This window comes from Acinonyx jubatus, chromosome C1 (genome assembly GCF_027475565.1).
Source record: "Acinonyx jubatus isolate Ajub_Pintada_27869175 chromosome C1, VMU_Ajub_asm_v1.0, whole genome shotgun sequence".
NCBI lineage: Eukaryota > Metazoa > Chordata > Mammalia > Carnivora > Felidae > Acinonyx > Acinonyx jubatus.
The window spans coordinates 21786419-21800079 of NC_069381.1; the positions used below are offsets into that span (position 1 = coordinate 21786419).

General features: G+C 59.7%; 1 protein-coding gene across 8 annotated transcripts in view; it reads left to right on the forward strand.

Moving 5' to 3' along the window:
* The window catches only part of PTPRU (protein tyrosine phosphatase receptor type U), a 79762-nt gene that overhangs the window by 37897 nt on the left and 28204 nt on the right, over positions 1-13661 (forward strand). For 6 of the 8 annotated variants that reach the window (XM_053210275.1, XM_053210256.1, XM_053210257.1 and 3 more), the window contains 7 exons: positions 92-293; positions 643-745; positions 3368-3641; positions 4304-4340; positions 5055-5193; positions 9381-9410; positions 13079-13236. In XM_053210275.1, coding sequence (XP_053066250.1) covers positions 92-293; positions 643-745; positions 3368-3641; positions 4304-4340; positions 5055-5193; positions 9381-9410; positions 13079-13236 — 943 coding nt within the window. The remainder of the gene's footprint in view (positions 1-91; positions 294-642; positions 746-3367; positions 3642-4303; positions 4341-5054; positions 5194-9380; positions 9411-13078; positions 13237-13661) is intronic. The other 2 variants (XM_027059863.2, XM_027059864.2) reach the window with 1 other exon arrangement.

Below are 13661 nucleotides of genomic sequence, written 5' to 3' on the forward strand. Positions count from 1 at the left end.
GCTCACCTGAACTATGATGGGCGGGAGGCTATGGGGCCAGTGATGACCTTCCCCATCCCTGTGCCCACTTACCTGCCCGTCCTGACTCTAGATCAGCTATCAGAGCATTGAGTCATCAGACCCGGCGGTGAATGTGCCGGGCCCACGACGTACTATCTCCAAGCTCCGCAACGAGACTTACCACGTCTTCTCCAACCTGCACCCGGGCACCACCTACCTGTTCTCTGTGCGGGCCCGCACGGGCAAAGGCTTTGGCCAGGCGGCACTCACCGAGATCACCACCAACATCTCAGGTGAGCCCGCCCGACCCCAGCCTGGCCCCTTTAGAGGACACCCAGAATCCCAGGATTCCGTGGGCAGAGGGAGGAGGGGCGATGTCTTGGGAGTGTTTATGGAGGGCCCCCGCTGAGATGAGTGTACCATTTAGGAATTAAGTTCAGGGGCAGGGAGGATTAAGTCAGAGGGGTGAGGAGACTGGAATCTGAGGGCTGAGTTCAGGGGTCAGAAGTCAGGGAATCTCAGGCCAGAGGGAACAAGGCTGAAGGGGAAGAGATCTGAGGACGGGAGTCCAGGAGGCTAGAGACTCAGCCTTCCCGGTCTAGCAGCCAGTCTCCGTGCTTACGTCTGTGTCTCTTTCCCCAGCTCCCAGCTTTGATTATGCCGACATGCCATCACCCCTGGGCGAGTCTGAGAACACCATCACCGTTCTGCTGAGGCCGGCACAGGGCCGCGGTGCGCCCATCAGGTGGGAGAGCCTAGACGGAGGGGTGGGAGGTCAGGGCCATAGGGAAGAAGCTCATCCTCTGACCCAGAGCCCCCCCATATAGGCCAGCTCAGCTGTCCTCCCTCAGTTTCCCACTTAGGACCCAATGTGTCCAGAGGAGGACATTCTGTGATCCTGGGCAGGTGGAAAGCCCACAGCCACTCCCATGGGCATCTGATGGAGATTGTCATGAGATCTTCGGATAGCGTCCAGCCTGGAGAGGTGACTGTCCGGGCCTCTCCTGGAGGCCTTCCTTCAGACATCTTGGAGAAGTGAAACTCTTGGGGCCTTCTTTCTTCCCAGCTTTTCCCAGGAGACACAGGGATGGGCATTCTAGAAGGCTAGGGCAGCCAGCAAGATAGGGCCATTGCTCTGGAGTGGCTAAGAGCTTGTCTTTAGTTTCTTCTCCACTGAGAAAGCTGAGGCTGCCTCTGCTGGAGAGAAGGTGCTGGAGACAAGATGGCGCGTGTATGTGATAAAGACACACAGTGTGTATGTGTGATGTGTGGTGTGGAGGTGTGAGTGTGTGTATGTGAGAGAGCGTGAGGGTGTTTGTGGGATGTGCACACGTGCTTCCTGTCAGCTGGACGCCGTGTTTGCCACTTCACCCGCACCCGCCATTTTGTCCTCATGGCGGCCTGTGGAGTCGGTATTGTTACCCGTATTTTACACTTCAGTAGACAGGCTCAGCGACCTTAAGTAGCTTGCCCCCCCGGGTCACACAGCTGGTACGTGATAGCGCTGGCGTTTGGAACCCAGGTCTGTCTGCACAGCCTATGCCTTTTCTTGAAGTCACAGAGCCTCCCTGCCCCTGCGGTCCTCCCCCTTCTTCCACAAAGAAGTGTGCACTGAGAGAGGCCTGCTGAGCCTCTGAGGAGGTAGTGGGTTGCCCAGGTGCCCTTAATCCCCCCTCACCTCCTCTCCCCCCTTTCTCCTGCTCTGCCTCCCCTGCATTTGCTCCTGCAGAGCCTGTCCTGGGCTGATTCCCAGACTCAGGAAAAAGTCAGGGTGTTTGAGGGGCATGTTGCATTTGCAGGAGTCTCGGGGCCCTTGTGTGGCTGAGTCTGGGAGCTGGGAAACCCAGCAGCGCCTTCCCTTTTCCTGGTCTTTTTTTTTTTTTTAAATGTTTATTTATTTTTGAGACAGAGAGACAGAGCATGAACAGGGGAGGGTCAGAGAGAGAGGGAGACACAGAATCGGAAACAGGCTCCAGGCTCTGAGCTGTCAGCAGAGAGCCCGACGCGGGGCTCGAACTCACGGACCGTGAGATCATGACCTGAGCCGAAGTCGGACGCTTAACCGACTGAGCCACCCAGGTGCCCCTTTTCCTGGTCTTCTTGAGAGATCCTGTGAGCGGGCTTGTCCAGTGTCCCTCAGGGATGACAGAGACAAGGTGGGGTGGGGAGGGGGGAGTGGAACATGGTGAGAGGGGAGAGGCATAGGGGCTGTGTGACCTTAGGCCTCTCCCTTTACCTCTCTGAGCCTTCCTTTCCCTGTCTGCACGATGGGGATCATCCTAGTCAAGATGGTTTGTTCAGTGTTGATTGTTATCACCTTCTGGTGGGATGTGGGGCCGGGGGAGGCCTGACCTGGGAGGTTCAGGGAAATGGGGGCTGAGAGGGGCCCGGGTTTGTGTTTGCAATGCGCTAGTGACAAAGAATGAAACTGTGTGACCCAAATCTCAGGGCGCTGGGGTGATTCCCTTACAGCTTCAAAGCTGGAAAGAAACAGCTGGAGAGCCAGGAAAAGGCATTTCTCCTTCCCAGAGTGCAGCTGGCGGTATGGGTGTCACACGCCAAGACGTGGCCGAGGCTGTGACGGGAAATGTTTAAATTTGTCAGCGCTCATTTATTTGCTCTCGGCTTTGTTCCACGGAGGATTTGGAGGAGCTCACAGCAAAAGGCCATTCAGTAAACTGATAAAAATAAATAGAAACCCACCGGTCGGGACCAGGGGACACAAATCAGAGGGAATACAGATGAGGGAACACAAATCGGCTGTCAGGACCCGGAGGTGATAGGCCCAGAGTTGCAGACCCGAGGCTGCCTCCAGGTTGGGAGGGTCCTCGTGATGCAGGATTCGTGTGGCTTTCTTTGCTTGCTCAGTGACTGTCTCCCCAACTGGAGGTCAGTTGCAGGAAGCCTAGGTCCCCAAGGGCCCACCTAGCATACTTTCTGAACGAATAAATGGACTGTGTCAGACTCTTTCCGGAGACCCAAAGGGAGCCATCGGTAATGGTGGTGGAGCCTGAGGCTTTGCGGGGGCTGGCAGCTGGGGGGGGGGGGGGTGGCCCAGGTCCTGTGGCACTGGAGCACTCACTGAGGACTCAGGGTGGGGCTGTAGGGCTTGGTGCCATGGAGCAGGGCCCGCGTTCTTTCTGGCTTAGTGAAAGTAATTTAGCTCATGGGACTGCCCTGTGATCACGCTCATCTTACAGAGGGAGGCAACTGAGGCCCAGGGAGGTTAAGTGTGTTGCCCAGTGAGTGAGAAGAGGCAGGGCCAAGATTAGTCCCTGGCTGGGCCCGACCCCAAAGCCCATGTCCTTAGGCACTGGATGGCTCTCCCCGTGCCTGGGACCACTGCCCTGTCCCCTCCCCTGTGCAGCGTGTACCAGGTGATTGTGGAGGAGGAGCGGCCGCGGAGGCTGCGACGGGAGCCGGGCAGCCAGGACTGCTTCCCAGTACCCTTGACTTTTGATGCTGCGCTGGCCCGGGGCCTGGTGCACTACTTCGGGGCTGAACTGGCGGCCAGCAGTCTGCCAGAAGCCATGCCCTTCACGGTGGGTGACAACCAGACCTATCGCGGCTTCTGGAACCCACCGCTGGAGCCCAGGAAGGCCTACCTCATCTACTTCCAGGCAACAAGCCACCTGAAGGGGGTGAGGGACCCGCAGGGGTGGTGATGGGGCGGGCTGGGGACCCCTTGGAGCCCGGAACAGTCCCCTACGGAGGCCAGAGACCCTCCCCCAGCCCCACTCCCTCTCTGGAACCCTGCCCCCCTCCCCTGAGCCTTCTGACCTCAGCCTCCTTCTCTTAGAGCATATTCCCTCCCTGAGACTTTACCCCCAGACTCTTATGTCTAAGCCCCCAGTCTATCCCTCCCCCCTCCTTGAGGCCCTGGTCTCTGTCTCAAGCTCCTGTCTCCCGGGAGGGGTCCATCTCCTGGTCCTGCTTTCCCCAGACCTTGAGGTCCACCAGCCACCTCCTCCCTGAAGCCCTGCCCTTCTCCTGCCTCCTCCCTCCCTGGCTCTCTCCTCCTCAGGCTTCCCCTCCTAACTGGCTCCTGGCCTTCATTATTGAGGAAGCCCCCTTTCCACGCTGTTTCTTTCCCTGCTCCCCCTGAACTCATTCCCCTTTCCTAAGCCATTGCCCTCTTTGCACGCCATTCCCTCCCTTCCCTGGTACCCCACCCCCACCCTGGGCCTTGCTACCGGGAGGGGTGTCTTTAGTTTCAGTCACCTCCAGACAAGCTGCTGGATCCCTATGGGGAGGGTCAGGTCTAGGCTTTGGCAGTGCTGAGACCCCCCACCTTTGCCTCCAGGAGACCCGGCTGAATTGCATCCGCATTGCCAGGAAAGGTAAGGCCCCCTGGGTTCCTTCCGGCCTTCAGCACCGAGTTCCTCTCCTCTGGGCTCTGGGGGGCTTAGGCCCTGATCACCCAGGGCTATGGGAGCAGAGGAGGGTGGTCTGTCAGACCTGGGGTCAGGAAGATTTTCCCTTCCTGGCCCCCATTTGCCCCACCTGAAGGGTTCCTTCTCCCATACTGGACAGCGGGGCTAACCTCCCTCTTCTCGATCATGGTCACAGAAGTGGCTTTGGCCTGGAACAGGGACGGGGAGCCTTATGGTTGGGCCACGGGGGTGATGGCACTGGGCACTGGTTCAAGGTTCTGTCTGCCCCCTTTGCTGTGGTGGAGGGGAGGTGGATCCTGCGGTGTAGACAGGTAATGGGGTTGGCTTTCGTCCTGAGATGCCCTGAACACACCCAGGTACATAATTCTTTCCTCCCACTGCCTCTTGGGGGGCAAGCGGGTGGCCCCAGGCATCGTTCATCCTCCATCCACTGAAGGCAGGATTTGAGAAAGTAGAGAGGAAAGGGGAGCTCTTCCTGATCGGGTGCAGAGGGGTGCAGCGGGTGTAGATGGTGAGGGGGAAGATCTGACTGAAAGGCTGGACGTAAGCTGAGGGTGAATCGCACGTGTTCGTTTATTCCTTGGGGCTCAGGCCCCTGCTGGCAGTGGGTAGGTGGTTCCTATCTCCCCTCTGACCCTTGGTCTGCTTTATTCTCCCTAGCTGCCTGCAAGGAAAGCAAGCGACCCCTGGAGGTGTCCCAGAGATCGGAGGAGATGGGGCTCATCCTGGGCATCTGTGCGGGGGGACTTGCTGTGCTCATCCTTCTCCTGGGGGCCATCATTATCATCATCCGTAAGGGGTGAGTGAGGAGCGGTGACTGGTGGGCAGAGAGGAGCGGTGGCCGGGGCCCGGGAGGGCAGCCGCCTGGTGAGCGTGGAAGGCCGCCAGCCTGGGCATCAGGCCTGAGGACGGGCCCGAGCCAGGCAACGGGAAGCCAGAGCCTCTGCAAATGAAGCTGCCCTGTAGCGGCTTGGCTGGAGCCCAGGTCTGGCTGGTGCCGGGTGCCGCTATCTAGGGAAGGGTGCTCCGCGCCAGCTGCCAAGGAGCGGTGCTGGAAGTGGGTGCCGCCCTGCTGTGCCTGCTGGGCTGTTCCCGCGGGGAGGGTGTGGAGGTCACCCGACTTTGAATCTCTGGCCTCCTGCAGACCAACTTGGGGTCGTGGTGTTGACCCTGAGCAGTGGTGGTGGGTGGGAGGGTGCTCACTCCCCTTCAAACCAAGATCACTGAGCCATGGTTCTTCCTGGGCCCCACCCTCCCTTGGGCTCAGCTCGCCCCGGACCCTGGTACTGTTGATTCTTGTGGAGTCTTCCTGGACCCTGAGCCTGCCCCTCCCATCCCCCAGGCCTCCAAGGTCCGGCGTGTTTCCAAGGGATGCCTTTCCTAGTGCCTTTTGCAGTGGGCACCATGGATCCTGGCACATCTGAGAAACCGGAACTTAGAAATTCAGAGTTTCAGAAATCTCGGATTGGGGATTCGAAGAATCTCAAAAGTTAGAATTGTAACAGAGGCTCAGAGCTCAGAAGGCGAGAGCTGCCTGGTAGTTCAAGGACATCTAGTCTAGTGGTTTTTAAATCTTTTTAAAGCAACAGAACCTGTCTTCAAAACGCCAAATAAACAGCCAGTACGTGGAGCAGATGAAGGCTGAGCCTCTGGTTGGAGCTGGGCTGGAGGCTCCAGAGACCACTCTGGTCCCCCCCACCCCATCCCCCCACTTCATTCCCCACCAGACAGCCAGGACGCTGTGGTCCAAGCACCTCAATTGAAGGCTGGAGATACTGAGGCCCCAAGGAGGCATGGACCTGTTCAAGGTCACATGGGGAGCCAGAGGCAGAGCCCACTCCACTCTCTGCCCACCTGGGCTCCTCACAGCTGCTGCTGGGCTCGTGCTGGATCTCAGGGCTGCCGGGAGCTGCCATGTAGGATTGGGGGGGGATGAAGGAGAACTGGCCAGGGCTCCCTTGCCTGAGGCAGGCGGCAGCAGAGAGAGAGTTCCAGAGAGTCTGGAGGTAGGGTGTGCCAGCTAGGTGGGGTTGGCCTGTCCGGGGCATTAAGCTCATTCCTCCCTTCCCTAGTCCCTACACAGCTACTTGAGGCAAAATATTTTAAACCATCATTTGATGACTATTACTGTGTGCCAAGGCCTTTACGTATACCATCTGTTAGCTACTGAGCACCTACTGTGTGCCAGGCACCGTTCTGGCGCTCAGCATACATCAGAGAACATTTCCTTCTTGGATCCTGACCCATGAAGCAGGTCAGAGCCCTTTTTCACAGATCAGGGAACTGTAATCGAGCAACTTGACCTTGTCACTCGGCTGGTAAGTGGCGGGGCCTGGTCTGAACCCAGTCCTGACTGCAAAGCCCATGCTCCTTATGGCCGTGGACGTGAAGGGCCTCACCATGGCTTGCACACAGTCAGTGCCCAGAATTAGCAAGTTCCTGTCCTCCCCTGTGGGGGACCTGGAAGTCAGTTCTGGGTCTGGAGCCCTGGAGAGGGCTGTAAGGGAGTGATCAGATTTGGGGGGCTTGCAGATAGTATTTGAGGCCTTAGAAATCTACACTCGAGGAGAGCGGGGTGTCACCCAGGAGAGGATCGGTCAGAGACGCTGCTGGGGCCTCACTGGGAAACCCCTCACTTCTAATACCTGCTACTCCATAAACCTTTCCAGGCTACCCCAGAACCCCCTAGGATCCCCCCAGACTCCCTTTCTTCCTTCCTTCCATTTGGCCTGCTTCTATAGCACCTCGCTGCATCCTCCCAAATCCTACCCTTGCCTTCAGGGTGCACTTTGCTCCTCAGGGCTCCCCCAGTCTGCCTTGTGGGGTGTCAGGGGCCAGAGCAGGTCTGGCAGGGATGGAGGTGTTCACATTAAATGTAATGGACTGGGTAGGAGGTTGCTGAGGGAGGGCTGACACCCAGTTGCAACCCCCCTGCTCATCGTCATGGGAGGAAGGAGGCAGCCTGGAGCAGGGGTGGTTCTGGGAGACAGTGGGGCTGGGGGCAGCGAGGGGGAGGTCAGGTTCCCCATCCTGCCCTGCCTCGGTGGGTAGTGAGCCTGGATGCATCCGCGCTTGGGGAACTCACCAGGCGGGGTCACATGACTTCTTCTGTTTCCAGAATCCCATCGTTCTCCTTTGCAGTACTTTCTTCTCCCTGCACTTTTCCTTACTTGTAGTGCCTTGTTTATTTTTCTTCCCTGCTGAGCTGAGAGCCCCATGAAGGCAGAGAAATTTATCTTGTTGGTTGTGCATCCCCAGGGTCTGGTCCAGTGGAATGGTATCCTCTTGAACCCCTAGCTCCCAAGTCAGCAGGTGGAGTGAGGCAGGGAAGGGTGAGGCTGACAGTGGCCCCTGGGTGTGTGTGTGGGGGGGTGGTCATTATTAACCTCACTCGTTTCGAGGAGGATATGGATGCTCATAGAGATGGAGTTGTTTTGTTTAATTTCTCTCTTTATTGAGTACCCGATTCAATGAAACATTTATTGGAGGGTTGTAATGTCCTGGGCACTGTCCTGGGTCCCGGGACCCAGCAGTGGGCAAAAGAGATAAGGAGGCTGCCCTCCTGTGCTTTGCAGCTAGTGTGGAGTCTGGCGTTAAACTAGAAAAAGCACAAATGTCAATTGTGAAAAGAACAGTGTGCCCGGGTGGGGGATGGAGAGAGGGTAAAGGTGACATAATAGAGTTGGTGATTACGGGGGTCTTTGGGGAAGGCCCTTGAAAAGTCATTGACACTTCAGCTGAGGACAGAGGAACGCCGTTTCTTCACCCATTCCCCACCCTTTTGGGGGCCCCTGTGACCTGCCACGGGGCCTGGACCGTCCCCTAGCTCCCGGGATGGATGACAGGAAAACGTGCTGTACGACCTCCAGCCACTCTCTTGCCCTCGCTGGGCCCTCAGCCTTCCACACTTCTCTCCTTCCCTTCCCCCCCAGTCTGCAGGATTCCCTTGTGGAAGGGCCGTTTCATTGGGGTCCCCTGCTGGCCGGGTGGTGTGGGGGCAGGTGAATGGAAAAACCCCCGGATGTGCCTGGATGAGGCCTCAGGAGGGAGCTGGCTCTGGGGGCGTCAGGGTCCCGGGGACCGGCATCGGCACTCTGCCCGTGACCCCCTCTCTGGGCAGGGGGCGGGACCGTGAGCCTCTGGGGACTTGTCTTCCCCGCCCGCGAAGTGGGGACAGGACCCAAGCGATGCTTCGGGTGCCCAGAGGGGGTGGGCCTGGCTCCTTCGATGGGACCCCCACGCTCAGGGGCAGTCTGGGTGAGGGAGGGGCCGGCCTCCCCTTTGCCCCGGAGGTCCAGCTGGAGCCCTCCACGCCTCCCCCTCCGCCAGCCACCGCTGCCTCCCAGGCACAGGTGTAGGCAGAGAGGCCTGCAGGTGTGAGTGGCACTGGGGACCGAGGGGTGGGGCTGCAGGGGAGAGCCAGTCCACCTGTGAGCATGTGAGGGGCGTGTCTGTGCGTCAGAGGGAAACGCATCTGTGCGTGAGGGTGTGTGTGGGACTGTGTCTGTGTGTCCTGTGAGTGCGTGTCGTGGTGCGTGTGTGAGTACGTGTGCACGAGTATGTCTACCTGTGTGTCTGTGTGAGTGCACGAGTGTGTCAGTGCTTGTGTCTGTGTGTATGCGTGAACACGTGTGTATCCACGTGAGCGCGTCTGTTTACTGCGAGCGTGCACGTGCGTGTATTTCTCTCTGTGTCTGTGTGTGTGTGACTGTGTGTGACAGCTCTGCTTCCTGAGGCCCTTTCCCCACCTCCCCCTCACTCCAGCAGCAGGCTCGGGGAAGATTCTGGAAGGGTCTGGGGTCTCGGTTTTCAGCGACCGAGCCCAGCCAGGCCTTGGGACAAGGGAGGTCCTTCTGACCTGCCCGGTCCCTGGCCAGCGCCCCCCTCGGCACAGAAAGCACCAGGCCCCTCCCTGCTGGCCGGGTGCCGCCCACCTTGTGGCAGGACCACGGGCCCAACTGTGCTGTTCTCTTTGCACGCTGCCAGGAGGGATCACTATGCCTACTCCTACTACCCGTAAGTAGTTCCGCCCCGCCCCCTGGGCCCCGCATCTTCCTCCTCCTCCCCCTCCTCCTCCTCCCCCTCCTCGTCCCTCCTCCTCCCCCTCCTCGTCCCTCCTCCTCCCCCTCCTCGTCCCTCCTCCTCCCCCTCCTCGTCCCTCCTCCTCCTCCACCCCCTCCTCCTCATCCCGCTCGTCCTCCTCCTCCCCCTCCTTCCCCTCCTCCTCCCCCTCGTCCTCCCCCTCCTCTTCCTCCTCCTCCTCCCCCTCCTCCCATTCTTCCCTCTCCTCCCCTTCTTCCTCCTCCTCCTCCCCCTCCTCCCCCTCCTCCCCCTCCTCCCCCTCCTCCGCTTTCTCCTCCCCCTCCTCCCACTGCTCCCCCTCCTCCCCCTTCTCCCCTTCTCCCTCCTCCTCCCCCTCTTCCTCCTTCTTCCTCCTCCCCCTCCTCTCCCTCCTCCCCCTCCCCCTCCCCTCCTCCTCCCCTCCCCCTCCCCCTCCCCTCCCCCTCCTCTCCCTTCCCCCCCTTCCCCTCCCCCTCCTCCCCCTCCTCCTCCCCTCTCCTCCCCCCTCCTCCCCTCCTCCTCCCCTCCTCCCCCCTCCTCCTCCCCCTCCTCCTCCCCTCTCCTCCCTCCTCCCCTCCCCTTCCTCCTCCTCCTCCCCTTCCTCCTCCTCCTCCCCCCTCCTCCTCCTCCCCCTCCTCCCTCTCCTCCCCCCCTCCTCCTCTCCCCCTCTCCTCCTCCCCCTCCTTCCCCTCCCCCTTCTCCTCCCCTCCTCCCCCCCTCTTCCTCCCCCTCCTCCTCCTCTCCTCCCTCCCCTCCTCCTCCTCCCCCTCCTCCTCCCTCCTCCTCCCTCCTCCCCTCCTCCCCCTCCTCCCTTTCCTCCTCCCCCTCCCCCTCCTCCCCCTCCCCCTCCTCCCTTCCTCCTCCTCCCCTCCTCCTCCTCCCTCCCCCCTCCTCCTCCTCCCCTCCCCTCCTCCTCCTCCCTTCTCCTCCTCCCCTCCTCCCATCCTCCCACTCCTCCCCCTCCTCCCCTTCTCCTCTCCTCCTCCTCCCCTCATCCCTTCTTCCTCCTCCTCCTCTTCCTCCCTCCCACTCCCCCTCCTCCCACTCCTGCCCTTCCTCCTCTTCCTCTCCTTCCTCCCCTCCCCCTCCTCCCTCCCCCTTTCTCCCCCTCCCCTCCTGCTCCCCCTCCTTCCCCTCTTCCTCCTCTTCCTCCCCCTCCTCCCCCTCCTCCCCCTCCTCCTCCTCTTCCTCCCCCTCCTCCTCCTCTCCCTCCCTCTCCTCCCCCTCCTCCCCCTCCTCCTCCTCTCCCTCCCTCTCCTCCCCCTCCTCCCACCTCCTCCTACCTCCTCCTCCTCCTTGTGTGGAGGTCCTCATGCAGATCCTCACGCAGGTCCACAGCCGTGCACGTGTGTGTGCCCACCCTGGCAGCTGTCCCCCACAGTGCACACAGCTGTCGGGTCGCCACGAGCTCGTTCTCCAGCCAGCTGGCCCCAGGCTCTTCAGACCCACCGTTTCTGGGCGCTTCCTCTGGGCCCTGTCTGTACACAGGATCCTCACAGCCACCGAGAGAAGCAGCACCGTGATCCCTCCCGTGTTACTGACGCGGGGACCGAGGCTCAGAGAGGTCAAGGGACTTGTCAGAGGTCCCAGGAAGAGCCAGAGCTAGGGTTACCACCCAGGCCCCATCGGCCTCCTGATGCTACTGTTCTCTGCCTCTGTCTTCTCCTACTCTGCCAGCCTTGCGGAACATTCCCTGCACCTGTGCTTGTTCTCCCTCCTTACAGAGCAGGCTCAGGAGGCCCCAGGACAGCCCAGAGGATGGTGGGCTCTCACCTCCTCCTCCCTGAACCCTCCACCTGCATGGACGTCCTCCAGTGCCACACCAGTTTTTCCAGCCACCAAGCCCCCTTCCCCCGGCAAGTCAGGGGGAGCCTCCAGCCGGGCTTTTACAGGAATCGCTGACAAGAGAGGTCTCCCTCCCCATCTACTTGTGCAGTTAATGTTCGAACAGAAATGCAGAACTTTTCCAAGTGTCCGTATTACGTCCCATCTGCTGCACGAATCTCGCCCTGAGTTCAGTTGGAGGCCGGCAGTGTCTGTGTCCCTCCGGCTTCTGTCCTCTGTGGATCTGCTCGGTCGGTGGCTGTAGTTCTTCCCAGTGAACCAAGAGGCCTGGGCGGGGGACAGAGCCCTGTGGTACACCACGGAGACTGCCTTCTAGCGTGACCGGCTGTCCTCTGGCCATGGCCCTCTGTCTGCCCTCCCTGTGGTTTGCTGGCGTCTGCCTGTCCCTCCCTCTCTCTCCTTGTCATTGTCCCTTTACCCTTTCTCCTCTTCCCTCTTTTCCTTCTCTTATTCTTCTGATTCCCTTGCCCACTCCCCCCCGCCCGCTCCCCCTTCTTTTTCAACTTCTCTTTTATGCCGTGATCAAGTTCACAGTCCCAGAGGCTTTTCATCTGTCCACAGAGGGGTCCTTGGCTGTGCTCTGGGCCAACGTGAGGGTGATGCCCAGAGCTTTGTGGTTGGGGCATCCAGGAATCACCCTGTCTTCCCTGCCCCAGACAGCTCTTGAGCTAGGACAAACTGATCAGAATTTGCCTGTTTGGGAAGATCCCTTTATTGGCCTCTTCATCTCCACTGATGGTCAGGGGTCCTGAGCCCTCTTAACCTGGAAGTCCTTCCTTAGGTCTACCCCACATCCTGCATGCTGCAGGTCCCTGCAGTATAAATGGCTCTCTTGTCTTTAGCCCTTCCTGTGATTGGGCCCCTGACTCTTCCAGTCTCAACACTGGCCCCAAGTCATTTCCTCTTTCCCTTTTGCTCAGCCCCTCGGTCATGGGTCTGTGGCCCCTGTTCTTCTTCCCACTTTCCTCCAAGTCCTCTAGAGTCACAGACGGCCATCCTCATCTGTGAGGCTGGCTAGAGGCCTGGGCAGGTCCTTGGTCTAGGGCCCTCTTCACAAGGCCTCTCGGGGGGGACTGGGGCCTCTTGCCTTCTCCCTCCGCTGCTTCCGGTGGCTGGATGGAGTGCTTGCCAGTGACAGGAATCTCTTTACAGCCTAATGTCTTTACAAGTCTAATGTGGCCCGTGGTGGGGCCACTCAGGGGTTGGTGGGGGATAGGAAGAAGCCAGTTGGAGTTCATCCCATGCCCAGAGGAAGACTCCTGAGCATTGGCTGAGCAGTGGCCAGACTCTGCCGTGAAGGAGGAGCACCATCCCCTTCGTAGGCAAAAAAGTTCTTAGGGCACATGTTTGGTGAGGATGGGGAGACGAGGGTGGCTCTGGGGCATGCTGGGGTTGGAGCTGGGGAAGCCATCTTCCTAGCTTGGATGGCATGACAGCTGTGACACCAGAATAGTCCCAGGGTGACTATTCTTCCCATTTCCTGAGCCCTTGAGGCCAGTGACAGGAGCCAGGTCCCAGCCCGAGGCCACTGCTGCTTCATTCCTTGTCCTCAACAGTGGTCCCCAAGATGAGGACTCTGCTCGGTCCCTTTTTTTGGAGGTAGCAGCTCTCTGGGTATGGTGAGCAAAGGATAGAGACGGAGCCCTCTCAGTATTCGGAGATGCTTCTAGAATGACTCCTGGCCTCAAGGCCCCCTGACTGTCGGGCCTCCCCATCCATCTCTGGGTGTCGTTCTGCCCAGCTCAGCACCCCTGTCTCTTGTCAACCCCTCTCTGCAGAAAGCCCGTGAACATGACCAAAGCCACCGTCAATTACCGCCAGGAGAAGACCCACATGATGAGTGCCGTGGACCGGAGCTTCACGGACCAGAGCACCTTGCAGGAGGATGAGCGACTGGGCCTCTCCTTCATGGACGCCCGCGGCTACAGCCCCCGGGGTGAGTGCCTGGCCCTCCCGCCCCTTCCTCGTGGCTCTGGGCTCCACACTTGAACTAGTAGGACTGGGCCCCTCTGATGAGTTCTGTAACACCTTGAACCCAAACTGAAGCATCTGTTGTTCTCCTGGGGGGTACCGGTGCAGGTGCTGGCAAAGCAGAGAAGGCACAGGTATTGCTTTTGCCCCGGGAGAGCTTTAGGAAGATGGAGGACTTAGACACAGTCTCATCTGGAAGGAATGCGAGGTCACATGTTGATTGGGGGAAGTGCTCTGGGGGCTCAGTGTGATCAGAGGGGACCAGAGCAGTCTCACGGCCATTGAGCACCTGCTGTGCGACAGACAGGGGACCAGTGGCTAAGAAGGATTGCTCTGGAGTCCGACAGACCTCCATTTGCATCTCACATCCCCTAGCTGTGTGATCTGGGG